We start from the raw sequence: 20,563 nt of genomic DNA, 5'->3' as shown, positions 1-20,563 counted from the left end.
TGAATGAAACAGTGAAAACGCCCACAGTGGGTCTGTGCCTCACTGTAGCGCTGAGGCTCCAGCCCATTACACACAGGGGTGGAGAGTGAGATATACTTTTGTCTTACTGCACTATGATTCCGCACTACTGTCAGCACCGGTGCTTAGAAATCACTGTTTAAAGTTCCTCATCAGCTAATGTCCACTTAGTTTATCAGAAAGTTTTGTGCATGTTCAAAACTTTGAGCGAAGATCAGGGTCTCTCTCTCTCTCTCTCTCTCTCTCTCTCACTCACTCTATCTATCTGCCTGTCTCTCTTTCTGCCACTCTGTCTCTCTCTCTTTCTCTCTCAGCTGTTTATCATGATGTCATAGCACTCTTGAATTGTTGATGAGAACATTCCATGATGGAAAGCTCAGCTCTTTTTCCGGCTCACTGCCCCCCCCCCCCGGAAAAATACCACCGCCATGACTGACGGTGTTGGACCACGATAAGCAGGTGACAGAAGCTGAAGAGAGGTACAAATTGATAATGGCTTTGCTGACATGCCCGTCAGGAGTGATTGTCATGTGAGGACCACATGCATTACAGATACTCCTGGCTTACAACACTGGTTAGGTGCAAGTCACACACACTCCACAAGTACATGCACTATTCACATGCATCAGATATGCGATTGCCACGGGCTGATGGCACAATATTCCTCACACCTCATGTAAGACAGTCATACAGCCTGTGTGTGACAAGTCTGATGACCATACTCTTTCACACACGTTCTCCTGGATAGCTGTGACACTCCTGCAGTCTACCACTCCCTGCAACCCATACCGTGTCCACCACATGTGCGGTGAGTTATGAGGCAGGCTTTAGCATCACACCAAACCAACATCCACCACACCATCACACCAACTCTCATTTTAGAATAAATTTACCATATTTAAACAACTGACAAATCCTGCATTGTTTAACCTCTTCTCCATGAAGGCTCTTGAGAATGACAGGTAAACTAGATATTCTTTAGTGTCTGCTGGTGTCATAATGTTACTTTTATGTTCCTTATGTTCAGTGGTGGGCACTGTTCAGTTAGTCCTATAACATAATTATCAAAGCTAATGTTTTTGTTAGCGGATTCGCTTTTCAGATAAGTTTTAAAACCATCATCGGACCAATTATCTTCCGATAAATTTAATTCCGATAACTTTCAGTCCACTAACATTTTTTTTTTGCTGGTAAAGTTTAACAGTCAAAAACATTTGTAAACCCTAAAATCAAACATTTTAATCCCTGTCGTGTGTAGATCAGTGGTTTATGGCAGACTGGCTGTCGCTCGTCACTAAGCACAAGACGTGTTTGGCCGGTTGACGCAGTGAGCATTGTGGGTAGTGTAGTTCAGGTTCACTTTGGACGTTATACTGTTACCATCCGCTCGACACAAACAAAACAGACTAATTTTAACATTATTTTATTTTATTTCTTTGTGGCACGGGATAATTTGATCACCAAGACTCTTTGGTAGAGAGGAGATCTCACGGCACAGCTCCAAGGACTTCTCTTCACCGTTTACACATCATTTTAGATAATCAGTACGCTTTATGTGAAATATTTTCTTCAGAATTTAATGAATCCCACTGAAACAGGTAAGAATTTATATTTACTACATGTCTTTTACTCTGCCAGTCAATGCATTAATGGATGTATTTCAGTTGTTTAAGCCGCAGGGTTCAAAGCATGTGAAAAAACCAGCAGCTTTTATTTCGTAAATGACAGTGTATATAATACCGAGATAAACTGTGACTTCTAATACTGTGTTTTACTGCTTTTGAAAGATGATTGGGGTTTAATTTTTTTTTTATTCATTCATTTTTCATGCGTTCTTTTTGTGTTTGTGATCCTTGAATTTATCCGGAAACCCCTGAGGCACTTAAAGTAAAACTGGTTTATCAGAAGCCGACAGTGTAATCTGATGTGGCCGCATCCAAATCAATACTAATAGGTATCGTTATCTGTAATAAAGATACATTTTTTAGCAGTTTATCGGTTTAGCGTCATAAAACATAACTTTTCAGTTATCGGATTAATGGTTATCAAAGCTAACCTTTCTGGTTAGCTGTGCCCACCACTGCTTGTGCTCCAGTATATTTGTGTTGGAGATATATGGATTTTTGGTTATACCATAAAACTGTGACACCAGTGTGAAGGTGATCCCAGAGCTAAAAGGATATGCAGTCTCTCTTGAATGTTACATACTGAGATTCCAGGACCAACTCATGTGGCCCCTTTTAAAGCTTCAGATGTTAAAGTCCAGCCAACCTGTAAAGAAAACTGAATTCAGCTTCTTTGCACCCTGATTTCTCTCAGTCTTTCAGCTACTATCCAAGCACTGTTGCCATATTTTTCGGTTGGACCTTCAGGCTCAGTTTCACTTTATCTGCAATCTGTCTTATGTGCTCTTAAACGATCAGTAACAAAAGCTAGGGGCAGAATGAAAATCTTTGCACATCTTCCAAAATTCATGTCAGACTGCAGCCAACTGGAAAATTTGGCCCGAACAATCCTTTTTGTGTTGTTAGATCAGCTGCCACCAGCCATCTGTCCCAGTGCTGGTCTCATCTCAGCTGGAAGGGGACTGCTGTAATCCAGGTCGGTCCGGTCAAGGCAATGCCCGCTTGGTGAGCATTTAGTACAGCGTCTGTCTGCACTCCTGCAGGCTGCTGCAGCACTCATCCTGTTGGCACCTGAGCATCAGTCTCTTCGCAGTAATGGCAGGTAACTCGGCACCAGATGGCCACAGAGAGCACCACCCACACACAAAAACACAAATGTATGCAAAACCATTTTCACAGAAAAGCGACACTCAGCATCAACATATGGCGTGCGTCTTGTAGCGGCTTGTGTAACTATTTGCTGCATGTTCTCACACTCCCACAGTACTGTTAGCATTCACCCTTTTCAATTCATTATGCTCTATATTTAGAAGTTTGGTTAATGTAGCTCATTATTGTCAGCATGATGACGGCAACAAGAACCACTGTTTATCCACACATTCATTCACACCTATTAACCAATACGTTGGTGAGAAACTGCACCCCACTGGCTCCAGGTTATTTAAGGCCTGTGGAGTGAACGGTCACCAAACACAGCACATAACACCATGACGGCTATTTAATGAGCACTACAGTTTTATGAGCAGAATCCTAATTTAGCTCAAAAGCCACTTCTGGGAACATAGCTCGAGAGAATAAATATAAAAGTGTTAAAGGGCAAAGCCTTTATCATGCTCATTTCTTTTCAGTCACTGTTTCTTTCAAATGACTAGAAACAGTGTTCCCCTGCTGTTACTTAAGATTTCATTCCAGTCAAAATACATCATAATTTTTCAATTACAATAGTCCAAGTAGGATGTTCTGGTGGCCGAGGGGACATCCATGTTTCACCTGGTGATGTCAGAGAGATGGTGACTTTCAGTAGTTGGGGATGGACCAGTTGTCTGTATGGATGGTTGTCATCCCGGATGCAAGGTGGTTCTGTATTGTGGTGGATGCCCTGATGCGTAGTATGAGTGTATGTTCTCAGAGCTGCATGTTTTCCAGAGGTGAGGATGGACTAGTTGTCTGCATGGATGTTCATCATCCAGGACCAAAGGTGGTTCCATAGTGCGGTGGATGCAACAGCACATTGCACCAACGCGTGTTCCCAGACCTGACCAGTTTTGACAGTACCATCTCAATTTATTTGTCAATCAGTCATTAATTTATACTTTGTATTTGTTGTCATGAGTGTATATATATATATATATATATACTTTTTTTATTTTTATGGTTTTTCTTCTGCCTACACCTTTTCAGCCACATGGGTATGCCATTAAATTGTTCTCTTTAGGAGCTTTTTATTATTATTGAATCTGCGTGCCAAATAAATTAATTAATTAATTAATGCAGTCAGTCAGTCAGTCAGTACGTACTGTATATCATGTGACACCTTTCTGGTCATTTTAATGTTTGAACCCAATACATCAAACTCAAGAGAGCACACTGATGGCACACCCAAATTGGTGTGCTGAGAAAATGTGACGTGGGCTTTCAAACAATCAGGTTTACCAACAATAATATATCTGAACCGATTTCCATGAACTGGTTTGTTTTCTTACATATTACCACCAGGCTGGGAACTTCACCACCAAAAGCCAATGCAATGGAAATGAAAGATATCAGAGGGTTGCTGCATGACGTGTCAGCTCTACACATCACAATATAAATGTAAAAGTAAATATGCATATGTCTGTAATGGTGTTTTTGTATTTTTTTTATTATGTATTTCATCACATGACTACTGTGAATTCATTATGATACCACACCATTATCATACCAATCAATCACAAATACATGGTTGATCAATATATGCTTTAGATCATGCTTTCCTTGACCGTTAATCAAACTTCTCCAAAATCTAATGATCCATTGATGTTTCTTGGTTGAGATGTCCAAATAAAAAAGGTGTTTATGGACCATGTTTGCTGTGACAATTAACTTTGACTAAAAAATCAAACTACATCCAAAATCTAATCACCTCTTGATTCAAGTAATATTTCCACAATGTTTGAGCCATAGGCTTCTGGTTGTTGAGCTCTAACAAAAAAGAAGGACTCTGACACCAATAGTGGGAAATTCCAAAAGCTTTACTTGTTTCCAGGCAGGCGTTGATATACAGACAGTATATGATACACAACAACAATGTCCAAATATAAGGCAGCAGGCGAAGGCCAAACAACAGGTGGACAGGTCAGTACCGGCAAGACATAAATTGGTAACCTAGGACACTGAGACATAAAGCGCAAACAATCTGCTGGAGACTGAGGAAAACTATAAGGCTTAAATAACAGGTGTGATGAGGGATAATCAGACACAGGTGCAGTAGAACAAGCGGAAGAGGTCGTGGCACACAAAGGGACCAGAACACCAAGACCAAAACCCCAACAGAAAGACAAGAGCGTTCAGACAGAAAAACCCCAACCAGAACTCACAGAAAAAAACACACATGAATAAACATGAAAACAAATCACACATCCCATATAGCAACAAACCCCAAACAGATATGTATCGGCAAACTCCTCTGTCCAGTGACCCAATGACTCTATAAAGCGCTTAGGATTCATGGTGTATCCCGATCACAAAAGCCAAGAACCCAGAAACATAGATGTCACTATCAAGATAAGTTATGTCTCACCAAGTTCAACACTTTCAATACAGATACACTTCTGATGAGTGTACCAAGCCACTGAAAGCCTGGATCTTAGATTTAACCCAGTACAATTGCAAATCCAGACACTCCTCACTCAGCTTCTCAAGTGATACATGCCGGGAATCCATTGATTCTGCAAACATCACATCACCGTCTGTCAATGGACGCAGCTAACCTGGTGGTTTCCACAACCCTTCCCAATACGCCATCCATGCAAGCACTGAACAGTGTAGGAGCCACAACATATGCCTTTAAACCTTGAACATTCTCCTGCATCAGCACAGTATTAGAATCAGTAATTTTGATTGGGACATTCTACACAGCTAACTGCCATTGAAATACCTTTTCATCATGACATGGTTTTTGTACTTATTCTTTTGACACTTTTATAAATGTATGTTTATTTGCTTTGGTATAAATGTTTTGGTTGACTTGTTTAAAGTTGTTGAAATTGTATAGCGGAAAGCCTCTCAGTGTGTTTTTGTCTATGATGTTTTGCAGATTTCACAATGTATAAAACCCTTTAAAATAGGACACAGAAAGCTGTACATCATCTTTTATTTGTCATGATCATTATTACACTGACTTTTCATGAGAAGACTCTTGTTAGTAATTCTACACATTTGTTTTACAGTGGGCATAGAAAAAGCATTTGATGTATTACCCTCTGTAATACTAAATAGTTTATTCAAAATAACACAATAATAAATAACACATTAGAAGAAACAATGTATATTTTATTTTCTGCTATTTACATATTTTACAAGTATGGTACAGCAACAATACACAGTAATGCTACACAGTCAGGATAGCACGGTTTAGGGTTGGGTACCGTTGTATGAGATATCAAGTGTATGCGGACCTCTTTGGCTTAAGAGGGTTTGCAAGGAGTGTGAATGCAATAAATGCAAGCTGTCAGTCACAGTGAGCATTGAGAGCTGGAAAAATATACAGAAGGGTATATGATTTGACAATAACTTATCAGATGAAGCATGACAGATTTAGGACATTTGTCTGCTACCTTGTGTGTTTCTATTTATGTTATTGGAAAATTGTCTCCAGTATGATCAACTTGGCATCATGGATCCCTCAAATAGACTACAGCAGCAACCACATTACTATTTATTTATTGGAAACATTTGGAGGCCGAATTTCAATTCATCTAGATTTATGGATTTTTTTTCTATATGGCCCCAAAACCCAGGACGTGATATATCACTTGAGTAACCTGCTCTTATAGTTCATATATGAACTATAAGACCATATATATGTAAAGTTGATAGATCAACTTTACATATATATTTTATATTTTGGTGAACTTTGACAAGTAAATTCACTTGCCGTCCATTCATAGTCTTAACACCACCTGTATTTGAGGCAACATAAGTAAGCAGTGTCAAGAATGGTGTCAGCTTTTAGCTTACTGTTATACAGTAAACGCTTTAAAAAAATCTTTGCAATGAGGTATATATTGTTAAAAAACATTGATATAGTTGCAGGCAGTGTGGTGGGTTAGTGGTTAGCATGGTTGCCTCACAGCAGGAAGGTACTCAAATCTCTTCCTGTCTGGTACCTTTCTGTGTCTGGTCCTTTGCACATTCTCCCTGTATGCGAGTGGATTCCCTCCGGGTGCGAAAGACTGGAATCCTGTCCACAGTGTACCCCGCCTTTGACTGCTGGAATAGGTTCCAGCACTCCCATGACCCTTGACTGCAGTATGTGGGTATATAAAATGAATGAATGATATACAGTGGCCTCTTAAAGTATTGGGCTGCTTGATATTTCACATATTTTAATTTGTTCATGCCATTTCAAATAAAAAAGTAAATCAGGCTTCTTAATATAAAAAATTCTAAAATGATCTTCCTTAAACTCAAACTCAAAGCAAATCTCTACAACTTGATATAAATTAATTAAAAATATAAAAGCCAAGATAATGGGTTACATAAGTAATGGACTGCTTTGGTATAACACCTGTAAATAACACTATGTAACACAATTTTTGTTCCTGGCTTCTAAGTGTTATATTCAACTGCTTATGTCTAAAGTCTATGGAAAAATGACTACATTCAGCACAAACTTTGATTTTATTTATTTATTTATTTTTTTACGTTCTAGAAAGTTCTAAAAGTTTCTTGAAATTTCTAGATAATTCTGGAAACTTCTAGAAAATTCTGGACAGTTCCAGCTGTTAAAGAATAGTCTAGAAGACTACTCAGTAGTAGTGAAGGCGAATCGAGAATATTCTTGAAAACAGACAAATTTCAAAATATTATTGTCCTGATCACAGAAGCAAAGTTTCTGTGGAATAACAGCTATTTTCTATTTATTTAAGGCATAACAGGTTAGGAAAACACACTGTGTACCCAGGAACAAAACAAAATAAAAATTTGTTACATAGTGTAATCAGTTCAATTGCCAGTTTTCCTCACTCTTCTCCTTCTTGTGCAGTAACTCAGTTTTTGAGAACTGTCTGCTCCATACAGATTGATCATAGAGTGTCATACTGTTTGTATTTCTTCATAATTGATGTAAATAAAGTCCAAGACATATTCAGTGACTTGGAAACGTTCATGTATCCATCCCCTGACTTGTCTGAAGAAAAACTGGCAAAAAAAAGAGATTATTTACAGGTGTTGTACCAAAGGGGCTCATATCTTATGTCATCTTGGCTTTTATATTTTTAATTAATTTATATCAAGTTTTAGAGATTTTAGAGATAGAGATTTGCTTTGAGTTTGAGTTTAAGGAAGATCATTTTTTAGAATTTTTTATATTGAGAAGCCTGATTTACTTTTTGTATTTGAAATGGCTTGAACAAATTAAAATATGTGAAATATCAAGCAGCCTGATACTTCTGGAGGGTACTGTAGTCACAGGACAAAAATATTCCTTTCAAGTGATTTACTCTACTAATCATGTAGAGCCCAGCTAGCTAGTTGAGCAAAGTAATGCAATGGCTTGCCAACCAAATAATTTGGCTTGGTAGCATGAAGCTTGCTTGGAAACAGAGTTTGAGAGCTTGTTTTCAGCAAACATTGCAGGTGCCCATTTAGTAATTTTATGAAAATAAGTAACCGTACAGTTGTGGCATTTAATATTTATGTATGATAATTAATTCCATAGTAAACACAACAGGGTGTTCCTAATAGACGTCACAGTTAAGTGGAATTACTGTCATGTTTGGACATACACAACCCCACAGCAGAACATCAACAGTTATTGTAGGTTTTTGGAACAGGTTGCGATTCTGAGGCTGTTGAGAAATGGCCCAGCTGTGACGTACACCAGCCTGACAGTCACATTAGCTGCTGTTCCACATTTATACGGTAATATTACCAAGCTAGCTTGTTAGTTATTAAACTAATATGAGCTATCAGCTAAAGTTAGGCCATTGTACCTTGTTTCAGCTCAATTATACTCTAGTCAAATAGTGATCAAGATTCTGTGTCAACGAAAGCTGCTCTCACACCTGGCTGAGTCTGGTGCAGTTTCACACCACAATGGATCTGACTTATAAACTGGGCACATATTGGTCTACGTGCCAAAACACCTCTCTCCTGGTCACATCTCTGGAAAAATTTGGATTTTTTTTTTTTTTTTATTTATTTATTTTTTTGTATGCCTCTAGTAAATGGTAAGTCAGTTCAGGAAAGCCTGGGATAAACCTGGTGCAAATAAGCATAACTCCAGCAGGACTGTAGAGTACACTCTGTACTCAACTTGGGTTACCTCAGAGTACCTCCTTCAATATTCTGCATGTAAAAAGGAGTTTGACCGATTCCACAAAAATTTTGAACATGTTCAAAACCAGGACAAGTTTAGCCCCCTTCCCTGACTTGCACTGGGTCATGCAGAGTAGGATCCCACATGCAGAGTTGCCATTCAGTTAAATTCAGTGCAAAATTTGCCTCAGTGAATTGGTTATGCAGGATTCAAATGATGAATGTGGAAACACAAAGAGTCGTAAAAGCAGAACTGCATCAGCTAACTGTAAATGACGACACTCTAACTCCTGCTGTTAAAATTAGAATGAAAATATTTTACTTAATTACCTCCTCCAAGGAGATAATGTTTTTAGTGCTGTTGTCTTTTGCCTGTTAACAAGATAATGAAAAAAAAAAAAAACTACTCAACCGATTTCCCTGAAACTTGGTGGAAGAGTGGGGTATGGGCCAAGGAGGAAACTAGTAACTTTTGGAGTGGATCTGATTAAGAGGGTGGATACGGGAATTTTTTTTGTGTTTGTTTTTGTTTTTTTAACATTGGGAGACAACACAATTCAGCAGATTACCATCAGTTTCTTGGAAAGTAATACAGAGACCATGAATGAAAAAATAGGTATTGACATTATAAGTTATTTCAAAAATATATTTAATTTGGTTCAGATCTCAATAATGATAAGGATTTTGTGGATCAAAATAGGAATCATAAGGGAGTGTTTTTCTATTTGGTGAGTGTAAGATTAAAAACCCGGGATAGAAACCTGCAACACTATATTTCCACTTCTGTGAGCATATAAACATAATATTCATTTCTGATGCAGGAAACAAAACAAAATGATTAAACCTTTATGGTACACCTTTCAGATTCTTCTTGTTACGCCAAGGGAAGTATAGCATGAGGAGACGCTCAGCACTACGAGCTGACACACGCAGCGGTGTTTTAGAGCTCTGCACGTCATATTAAAAACAAGAAGCCGTGACTGCTTTTTCTTTAAAGCAGTGGCGGCTCCTGAAAAATGTAGTCATAAACTCATCTTAAATCAGGGAGAACATCTGTGAAAACACTTACAGAACTGTGGGACTTTGGAGATGTTATGGAAAAGGTGATTTAGCACAATATGACACATTTAAAAATGATCTTACTGGCTCCAAGATATCATTTAATGTTTTAATCTGTCCATTAAACATTAAAGTCTGAATGAAAAGCATCATGAATCAAACATTTTTAAACTGTTTTAAGCCTGTTGGAGCTGTTAATTAATGAACGTTGAAACCAAATGTTTTGGTAAATGAACAAACTCCCACTTTTAACATAAAACAATGACCGTTATTAAAGCAAGTGAAAAGAAATTTGAATTTATTTATTTTACAACCCCTGGCAATAATTATGGAATCACCGGCCTCGGAGGATGTTCATTCAGTTGTTTAATTTTGTAGAAAAAAAGCAGATCACAGACATGACACAAAACTAAAGTCATTTCAAATGGTAACTTTCTGGCTTTAAGAAACACTATAAGAAATCAGGAAAAATAATTGTGCAGTCAGTAACGGTTACTTTTTTAGACCAAGCAGAGGGAAAAAAATATGGACTCACTCAATTCTGAGGAATAAATTATGGAATCACCCTGTAAATTTTCATCCCCAAAACTAACACCTGCATCAAATCAGATCTGCTCATTAGTCTGCATCTAAAAAGGAGTGATCACACCTTGGAGAGCTGTTGCACCAAGTGGACTGACATGAATCATGGCTCCAACACGAGAGATGTCAATTGAAACAAAGGAGAGGATTATCAAACTCTTAAAAGAGGGTAAATCATCACGCAATGTTGCAAAAGATGTTGGTTGTTCACAAGTCAGCTGTGTCGAAACTCTGACCAAATACAAAACACCTGGGAAGGTTGTTAAAGGCAAACATACTGGTAGACCAAGGAAGACATCAAAGCGTCAAGACAGAAAACTTAAAGCAATTATGTCTCAAAAATCAAAAATGCACAACAAAACAAATGAGGAACGAATGGGAGGAAACTGGAGTCAACGTCTGTGACTGAACTGTAAGACACCGCCTAAAGGAAATGGGATTTACATACAGAAAAGCTAAACGGAAAGCCCATCATTAACACCTAAACAGAAAAAACAAGTTACAATGGCTAAGGAAAAGCAATTGTGGACTGTGGATGACTGGATGAAAGTCATATTCAGTGATGAATCTCGAATCTGCATTGGGCCAAGGTGATGATGCTAGAACTTTTGTTTGGTGCCGTTTCCAATGAGATTTATAAAGATGACTGCCTGAAGAGAACATGTAAATTTCCACAGCATTATGATAGGGGCTGCATGTCAGGTAAAGGCACTGGGGAGATGGCTGTCATTCCATCCATCAATAAATGCACAAGTTTACGTGATATTTTGGACACTTTTCTTATCCCATCAATTGAAAGGATGTTGGGGATGATGAAATCATTTTTCAAGATGATAATTCATCTTGCCATAGAGCAAAAACTGTGAAAACATTCCTTGCAAAAAGACACATAGGGTCAATGTCATGGCCTGCAAATAGTCCAGATCTTAATCCAATTGAAAATCTTTGGTGGAAGTTGAAGAAAATGGTCCATGACAAGGCTCCAACCTGCAAAGCTGATCTGGCAACAGCAATCAGAGAAAGTTGGAGCCAGACTGATGAAGAGTACTGTTTGTCACTCACTAAGTCCATGCCTCAGAGACTGCAAGCTGTTATAAAAGCCAGAGGTGGTGCAACAAAATACTAGTGATGTGTTGGAGCGTTCTTTTGTTTTTCATGATTCCATCATTTTTTCCTCAGAATTGAGTGAGTCCATATTTTTTCCCTCTGCTTGGTCTAAAAAAGTAACCGTTACTGACTGCCACAATTTTTTTTCCTGATTTCTTATAGCGTTTCTTAAAGCCAGAAAGTTGCCATTTGAAATGACTTTAGTTTTGTGTCATGTCTGTGATCTGCTTTTTTTCTACAAAATTAAACAACTGAATGAACATCCTCCAAGGCCGGTGATTCCATAATTTTTGCCAGGGGTTGTATATAGCGCCAAATCACAACAGAGTTGCCTCAAGGCGCTTCACACAAAAATAAAATAAAAACTTTATTTACATTTTGTGAGGTCATCACATGTATGTGGATCCCTGCATGCCACCACACACTTCTAATGACATTTTCATTTCTTCAGTGAGGACAAGAACCAGTTTACTGTGTTTTTAGCTTTCCCTGTGCCATTACAGTACTTGTATTCTAATAGTTTTTGCTCTAAGTGAAGAAATGACCTTCACAACGTCTAAAAATATAGGCCAGGTTGTAAAATCCCAGAGTTCCCCTTTAAATCACATATGGTTTGATAAAATAGAATATGTGTAGTTGTGGAAAATTGAGTTTTGAGTATTTTTTGTTAATAAATTTGTATCCACAACTGTAAATCTCAAATCAAGGAAAGCGCAATACCTTTTTACTCAGTTTGGATAGTTACCCTTGCTGACAGCTCCATGTCCAACACTTGCTTCCATCTGTGACACTCTGTGATGGACAGCTTAAAAAATACAACCCCAATTCCAATGAAGCCGGGACGCCATGCAAAATGCAATCAAAAACACAATACAATGATTTGCAAATCCTCCTCAACCCACACTCAACCGAATACACCACAAAGACAAGACACCCAATGCCCAAACCGACAAACACTTTGCACCTCTTGTGCAAATACTTGCCCATTCCGAAATGGATGCCTGCAACACATCCCAAAAAAAGCTGGGACAGTGGCATATCCACCACCGTGCTACACCACCCCTCCCTCCAACAACACCCAACAAGCGCCTGGGAACTGAGGACACCAATTGTGAGTGTCATGATTGAGTATTAAAGGAGCATCCCCAAAAGTATTTAACGTGTACTTTACCTCCATGTCTCGTTAAGCAGGAGGAAACATTAATGAGGCTGTTTTAACCACACAAACTAACCCTTACGCTTTGGCTGCATGATTTTCTTGCCGCTATTTAACAAAAATTAAATACCTCTGATCTGTTGCTCTGATCTGTTGTTTAAACTGTGCAAAAAATGTTCAAAGGCACAGACATCTAACCCCGTTATTGCTCTCAAAATCATTTTATCTACAGACCACATCAGTCACATCGAAACAAAAAGGAGCAAATTGTGATTAATCGCAATTTTTAAAAATGTGTTATTCTTTAAAATAAAAGAAATGATAATAATAAGTAGTTTGAGTGACGTAACGCACTCACCAGTTGAAACGTCTGGCAGAGTGAAAAACAAACCCAGTTGGTAAATCCATGATTAAGCCCAAAGTCCAAGGCTCTCAGCATCTCAGGGGTTTTGAACGCCACATCCTGCGCTTTTTACAGCTGCGTAAGATGTAATCACGTAACGTACTGTGCACACCGAAACCCATAAAGATTGTGCTTAAAGCTCTGTTTTGTGAAAAGTACTGATTTTTACATGAGAGTCTGGAAGACACGTGGTGGAGCGATTTTCAACATGACTGAAATCGCACCAGAATGGGCGTGACCTGACTGGACAATGACATTCAGAGGCAGATCAAACAATCTGGAACACTGATAACCACTGTAACAGGACTAGAGTCAGACAGCAAAAAAACCCCAAAAAAACCCCCTCCTTTTCCCATTTGGCAGTGCGTCGCCCAAATCGCCCTTATGAACAAGCTGCCCCTGCTTTAAAGAATCGACTTCTTGTGACGCTACAGCTCAATTCTTCTCTGTAATGTCACACAAGTCAGTAGTATTGATCAGCTAGAAAACCCGGTGTCTCTGCAGTAAAGGAACTCGTCTCTTGGTGTCCATCTTTGACCACCTTCGGGGATAAATTGACATCTGGTTTGTCGTTACAGCTGTGGAAAGTGGAAAATGTTTTTTAAAAATTTTAACCTCCAACAGCACACACCAGTACACAGTGGCAAAGAAAGGATGCAAAGAAGCGGTGCACCGACTGTTGTGTTAACACATCTGCACGCCTTCTGTGGCTGTGCTCCAATAGCCAGTGACATCATTAGGAACACTTCAGCACTGCCAATTCATAGTGTGACTGCTAATTAACAAGCTCTCAATCCTGTCAAATACTGATTTCTACCTGCAAAGTGTGTACTCACACACACAGGCTCTAACTCTGCAAGAGTGGTGAGAGTGACCCGCTTGATTACAATTCCTCAGATATTAATTTATGTCAAAACCGAACCTGTCCTTGCTTTACTTTGGAAAAACAAATCATGTTTTTCTTTCTCCATCTCTCAATCATGGTGAATTTTCTCCTCCGGCCAAGATGCAGCGGTGGCGGCAGCAACCTGCAGAGCATCAGGGGGCGAGGGACACTATACCGAGTGGAAGCCAGACGACAGAGATTGGATGAAAGACAGATGGGCGAAGAGAGCAGCAGAGGGAGAGGGGACGCAACACAGAGCGGTTCAGAGAGAAGCCGACAAAGAGATGGATGCAGCGGGGTCGCTGAGGTGAGGAGATGGTGTAATGATTAGATCACAGATACCCTTGAGCCTTCCTCTCGTCCCTCCCTCCTGCATGCACACATACAGACACACACAAAAACAAAACCTGAATGCTCGGAGGGAGGACAGCCTGCAGTTGTAAATGGCCATGCTGTCAGAGTTCATCTGGGTGGAGGAGTGGATTAACACAGTCTGCCATTACAGAGCTGCACCTCCACCTCACCCAAGAAAACCGAATATCACAAATGTAAAGTCTGATAAAAGTAGGAATGTTGTGGTTACTACCTGGGAATGCAACATTTCATTTCATATTCTTGTGTTTTTGTTTTATTTTTCTTTGTTATTAACCTGCAGCTCAGAACAAAAGTCGCCTCTTGCGTTCAAACTCTCGTCTGGCTAGAAGATGCCCACATTTTTCCTTCAGCAAGAAGTTTGATGCTAAACACTTCAAACATTGTTAAACTCTTAATCAGATGATGTCATCTCCAAATTTAACATGGCCATAAACTGAAGGTGACTGTTTGGAAAAGAAGGAATGCTTCCATCTAGTGGTCATGTAATAACACGGTTGATTAGACATAATTGCTGAGGGGAGATAAAAAGTGCAAAGAAAAATAGAAGACAAACTATATTTCTAGAATGTGATGTGTCATTTCTTTTAGTGTAACTGCTAATATGGCAAAACAAAAACATTTTGTTACACATTATGGCTTGTGTTTGAAGCAGGTAAAATGAGGCAGGATGATGTTCAGATATATTGGTTCAATTAAACACATACAAAAGCCTGTCTTTCCAATTATTTCTTACTTAGTCTCATAAATTAGACTTCTTAGACAATGTGCAATGGCACTACTTTTGTTTTTTACTTTTACATCTGTGTGTCTTAATGATAAATGGGAGATTTTGGACCAGGATGTGTTTTGTGATATGGAAATACATCTACATAAAGAATCTCATCAGCCCGAGTATAATGTTTCACTGCCTTCTTATACTGGATTTCCAAATTAAAAAATACTATAAGTGTCCTTTGTATTACAGAACATGCTCCACGCATGGGCAGGTCCAGAGGGTGGCCTTAGGTGGCACAGACCACTGCTGGAATCTGATTGGCCACCCCTTTATTTTCTATAGTTGGCTGTCTGCCCAGTCAGAGGCAGGACTTAGACTGAACTTTTTAATAACAAACTTGTCAATCATAAATGTAGAATTCCAGAAGTCATCTTGTTTTGGTTATCTGGGTTGGGTATCACACCACTTAGCCTACTGTTATCATGACTTTATTATAAAGGTAGATTTTATTATCACTCTGCTGACACATTATGGGTCATCAGTCTTGAAAGCTAGTGTGTAGGATTTAGTCTTGTCGACATGTGAGATTACAGATTGTTTCACTCCGTCACTGGTCACAATTTTGTTTACCTTCACATTTTCACTTCTTGGTGATGCGGATTCATCTTGTCCTTTCCTCCTCTTGTGACAAACAATAAGTATGATCCTATATTTTACAAAAATAAAGTCTCTAACTTGTTAAACTGCACAAGCAACCAGAAGACGGTGTATACGGAAGCAACCACTAATTTTTCTTTTTTTTTTTCTTGGGTCTTCCAGTCATGCTCCAAAATGGTACAGGTGGAGTAATTATGTCCCTTTCAGGCTACTTTATCAATATCTTCCTGACTACCAGGACACACACACACACACACACACACACACACACATATACAGGTAATTATACACTAATAAACAGATAGCTATGAATGCTATATTCCATTTCTGCTAAGAGACACCTCTAATTCCTACATACTATAGAATTAAACCTGAATGTGAAGTTATGTTTTGTTTTTAATCGAGTAAGCTAATGTGATGGGCGTACATTTGTTTGTGTGTGCACATACTTAACACCACCCCTGCGTCAATCAGCGACCCCAAGCCCACCCCAGTAAAATAAGTCTAGACATGCCACTGGTCTACCGAATCTCCTTGTCCAGTTGTCACACAAGTTAATCAGTATTTTAAATCAGTGCCTGCTGCATCTTCAACCTTATTCTCATTTCTGGCCACGGCTTTTTGGAGTCAGCTAATGGCTGAGGATGTTGTGTTGCATGTTTCGCTATAAAGGTATTTATTCCCCCAAATGTGAGAAAATCCTCTTTCACTGTGGATTAAGGTGACAGTGTGCAAAATATTCATGGAGGTGTGGTGGAGTGCAGATAAACAGCAGGGGTGAGAGAAGGAGGACAGTTATCGGCAGAAAAGGATCAACCTGTAAGGGTTTGATTTATCTGAAGCAAAATTAAATTTGGTTTTATTTATTTCTTTTTCTTTTTTTTTGCCAAGGCAAATTACCCCCAGTTTCAAATATTACTGCATTCTCTTGGGGAAAATCAATTTTAACTGTACTAACAGACCATTTAAGTCTGTGCACCAGTATTTCTGTTTCATATTAATTAAATTGCACATATGTTAGCACCGTGAGCAGAAATTACTACTGAGGGCTTTTGACATTATTTTCACTGTTACTTTATGGTTTTGAGGCAAGATACTGGTCATATTTTTTGTTTCCCTGCATCAAAAAAAAACAAACTGCTGGCCCATTGCCCAAACACCTGAACCAAGCCAGTCAACTTTAGCTTATTGGTAAGTACGGCATGGTGGTGGGGGGGGGTCCATTCATCCCACTCAGCTCTTGCCCACCCTCCACCAAAACACATTTATGGGTTGGCCGAGAATTAGGCGGAGTCAGTCATTGCCAAAATGTTGACAATTACAGCTGCCTCATTTGAGCTTCAAAGTCGCCCTTCAGAAAACCCTATGGGTGACATAACGAGGGTGTTCGTCCAGTTACTTACAGTCTATGGGAGGCAGTCAGAATCCCTGCAATCAGTCATTCCACTATTTGATTATAATCTCAGATTTAGCAAAAATGCAGAGTGAGAGTGAGAAAGCAGGTAAAATGAGACAGACGTGTTTTCTTTTTTTAACATTTTAACGGGGGCAGGGGGGTCCTGGTTGGAGCAGTTTGTCCCCAGACAAGCCGGTAATTCCTCCACTAAGATAAACCCTGTGTGAATGGGCTCCTGTCGAGAGAGTCATCACAGATAACAGCAGAGCACTGCTCGTGGCTGAGACAACAAAAAAAACATGAGGTCGGACTGCAGATAAAGAATGTGGAAGGTGGAAGGAAAATAAGAACAACAGCGATCAATTGCTGGCACTGTGCTGCGATTCTATCTGATGCCATCCCTCGCTTACATCTCCTGTGTGAGTGTGTGGCGATCGTAATCTGAAAGGGAGAAGTGGGTGGTGTGTGTGTGTGTGTGTGTATGTGTGTGTGTAAATCATCAATAACCTCCTCCATTAACAGAGTGAACACAAAGGCAAGGTCAAGAAAGTTCAAAGAAAAAACCTTTGTACTGACGCTTTCCAGGTCCGATCACCTGGAGATCTTGTGTCAGAGAAGGATGGATGCTTGGATGGATAGACATGTAAATGGGAGGATGATAGTTGACTTTCTACTTTTGACTCGACTGGTGATGGTTGACTTGTGGGAGTTCTGGGCACAACGTTACAGAGAGATGAGGCTGAATTAAGGTTGGCCATATAAAGTTAGGTGGTGTCTGGCGGCGGCTTGTACCCCGCTGACAGGCAAGCTGCCGGTCATTTGATTTGTTTAGCCATGATGGAGCATCTTTGCATCTGCAGTCTACTGTAGCTCTTTCTCTCCCAAAGGCTAGAAGGGTGGCAGCAGGCAGCGTGACGTGAGCCAACCACTTCACTCTGCAGAAATCAGGAGAGCAAGCGGCGGTGCAGAAGCTCAGTGATGATCCTGTGATGTTCTAGGTTTGCTCACAGCTCTACAGTAATTCTTAGTTACAGTCCCGTGTTGCACATTTCACTCCTCACCCTCCTCCACATATGTAGATGGAAACCAGCCAACCTGAGGAACAACAAGAAGGGCTTTAGTTTTTACACAGTTTGACCGATGGCTTATGGTGATACGAGGTACTTTGATGATGAAGAATTAAGGGCCTGTCAGATCGTGCGTGCCATGCACTGAAATTGCCGTGTCCACATGTACAGAGCGAGCATAGGGCCGGAATTTGTGTTTCTGTGCCCAAGATTCAACAAGTCAAAAAGTCACCATGTTTATGAAGACTTATGTGTTCCCAAAAAAAAACAAAACAAAAAAAATAAAAATTGAAGCAGTCAGTCTGCGAATCATAAACACAAGATTAGCAGCAAAAAGAAGAACGAGTGACGGATATCACCCTGATGGAAGGAGCTTTTTTCAGCTACTGTTCATAGTGAGGCCGCTGTTGCAGACCGAACGGTCCCCCCTAAAAATCGGTCACCCTGCCTTCACTGCGTATGCGTCATTTTGGACCACAGCAGCACGTCTGAGATGGACTCTCTACACACAAAGCGATCAAATGGATTAATGAGATTATTAACCATCAGATGACAATGTAAAACCTCTTAAATCATTTTAAAGTCTAAGCAGAAACAAGGCTGTTTTAAGCAGAAATAAGACCATCCAAAATGACATAGGTGCAGCAGGTGCACATCATACTCAAACGTGCTGCTGTTACACTCCTTCATTTTTATTATGAAATAATGCTGAATTTATGTTAAAATGATTGTTGTACAAAAGCTTCAGATTTTAATTAGAAATAAGGCGATAATCAGTGACTCGCTGGTGATGCTCAGAAATGATGCTGCTGAACTCTGAAATGACGCATGTGCACTGATGGCACGGTGGACCGATTTTTAGTGGGGACCATTTGGTTGGCGACACCAAAGACAACAGCCGGCATGATCAAGCAGACACAGTCTGAATTTCTTCACTTTTGGATATATATACACACAATAGTTTTTAATTGCACTGTTTCATGTTTCTTTATATTTTAAGATAGATATTTCTTCAAGTGTCAAACATCAGGAACATTTCAACATTTGCTGTGCAGAGCAGTTGCACTTCAGAACTTCCAGTGATGGAGCTGAAAGCCATTCCTGAAGTCCAGAAAGAAGAAGAGAACATCTCTGCTCTTCAAAATGTGAGGAAAATGTCTCCAAAAACTCCTGTCCTGAGGGTCCAACTCACCTATCGACTCTGAAAACCAACACCTGCTGCTATGTTTCCAAATAAAACAAAGGCTCTTTAAAAAGCAACTAATTTATTATTTGAAAAAGCTGTTTCCTTTTATATTTTAACATTAAATGAATGAATCATTAAATGTGTCCATGAAGTCAATGTTCAGTCAAAAAGACGTGCACAAGTAGAAGAAGCCCTGCCCCATTGTGCATAATTTAAAAGCATTCACAATCACTAGAATAGTCAAATTTATATTTTAGTAATTACTGTCATGATTACAGCATTAAAATCAATCACACTGTCAATGAGAACATAATTAAATGTTGAAATGACTAAATAAAAAATTATTCACAAGGTTTATGTCACATGACCACGTGCTGAGAAATAAACATCAAGAGTAAATGAAATGTGACTAGAAAATATACATTAATCTTTAACAGACACACTGAAGTCATTGTTATATAATCTCCTGTTGTGTTATAATAAATATTTATATTTTTATTTATTGTGTATTTTCTCTTGGTTGAAATGTAGATATAAATGAATGAATCTTGAAAATGTACACATTACTTTTAATGCTATTTTATATGTCCAAATACATTATCATGTTAATCAAGAAATCATCTCATCTGAAACACCAACTGACAATTTATGGTTTTAATTTGCAGATGAACAAAGATTTTTAAAGAATCTTTTTTTTTAAACTCTATTAATTACAAGTTTTCTAATTTGAAATGTGTTGTAACTTAAAAATGTACAGTAATCAGAAAATAATCTTGAAGTAAAAAAAAACTGTAAAGATTTTCTTTAGAAAACTGCTGTGTATAAATTAGCAGTTCTGATGTTCCTCTGACACATTTCTGCATTCTTATCTACCGTGTTTTGGCCTGATGCCTCATGTCTATTGTATTTGTGACACTATATCACAGCACAAGCTTATTGTCTGTGCAGAGCTTCTCATTGAAGATAATGGATTTTAGAGCCAGGCGCGCCATGTTTGTGCACTCGCTGTGAAAGGCCCTTTACTGCATAACT

At 39.1% G+C, this 20,563-nt stretch overlaps 1 protein-coding gene and 2 long non-coding RNA genes across 4 annotated transcripts in view; all 3 read right to left on the bottom strand.

Moving 5' to 3' along the window:
* Nucleotides 1-5,761: 5,761 nt before the first annotated feature.
* Nucleotides 5,762-7,108, bottom strand: LOC117511566. The gene is made up of 2 exons (XR_004560971.1): nt 6,579-7,108; nt 5,762-6,469 (listed from the first exon to the last, which is right to left on the bottom strand). It is a non-coding gene; the product is annotated as an uncharacterized LOC117511566 (long non-coding RNA).
* A 5,396-nt stretch (nt 7,109-12,504) lies between these two features.
* Nucleotides 12,505-16,099, bottom strand: LOC117511534. Its single transcript, XR_004560954.1, has 2 exons — nt 13,458-16,099; nt 12,505-13,388 (listed from the first exon to the last, which is right to left on the bottom strand). It is a non-coding gene; the product is annotated as an uncharacterized LOC117511534 (long non-coding RNA).
* A 659-nt stretch (nt 16,100-16,758) lies between these two features.
* LOC117511416 (guanine nucleotide exchange factor VAV3-like) overlaps nt 16,759-20,563 on the bottom strand; it is a 397,959-nt gene continuing 394,154 nt past the window's right edge. For both annotated transcript variants that reach the window (XM_034171445.1, XM_034171451.1), the window contains one exon: nt 16,759-18,373. In XM_034171445.1, the coding sequence (XP_034027336.1) occupies nt 18,329-18,373 (45 nt within the window). In that variant the 3' untranslated portion in view covers nt 16,759-18,328. The remainder of the gene's footprint in view (nt 18,374-20,563) is intronic.

The sequence above is a fragment of the Thalassophryne amazonica genome, chromosome 1 (assembly GCF_902500255.1).
Source record: "Thalassophryne amazonica chromosome 1, fThaAma1.1, whole genome shotgun sequence".
Classification (NCBI taxonomy): domain Eukaryota; kingdom Metazoa; phylum Chordata; class Actinopteri; order Batrachoidiformes; family Batrachoididae; genus Thalassophryne; species Thalassophryne amazonica.
The sequence above is the reverse complement of the archived record's forward strand: the minus strand, read 5'-3'. Positions and strand labels throughout refer to the sequence as shown.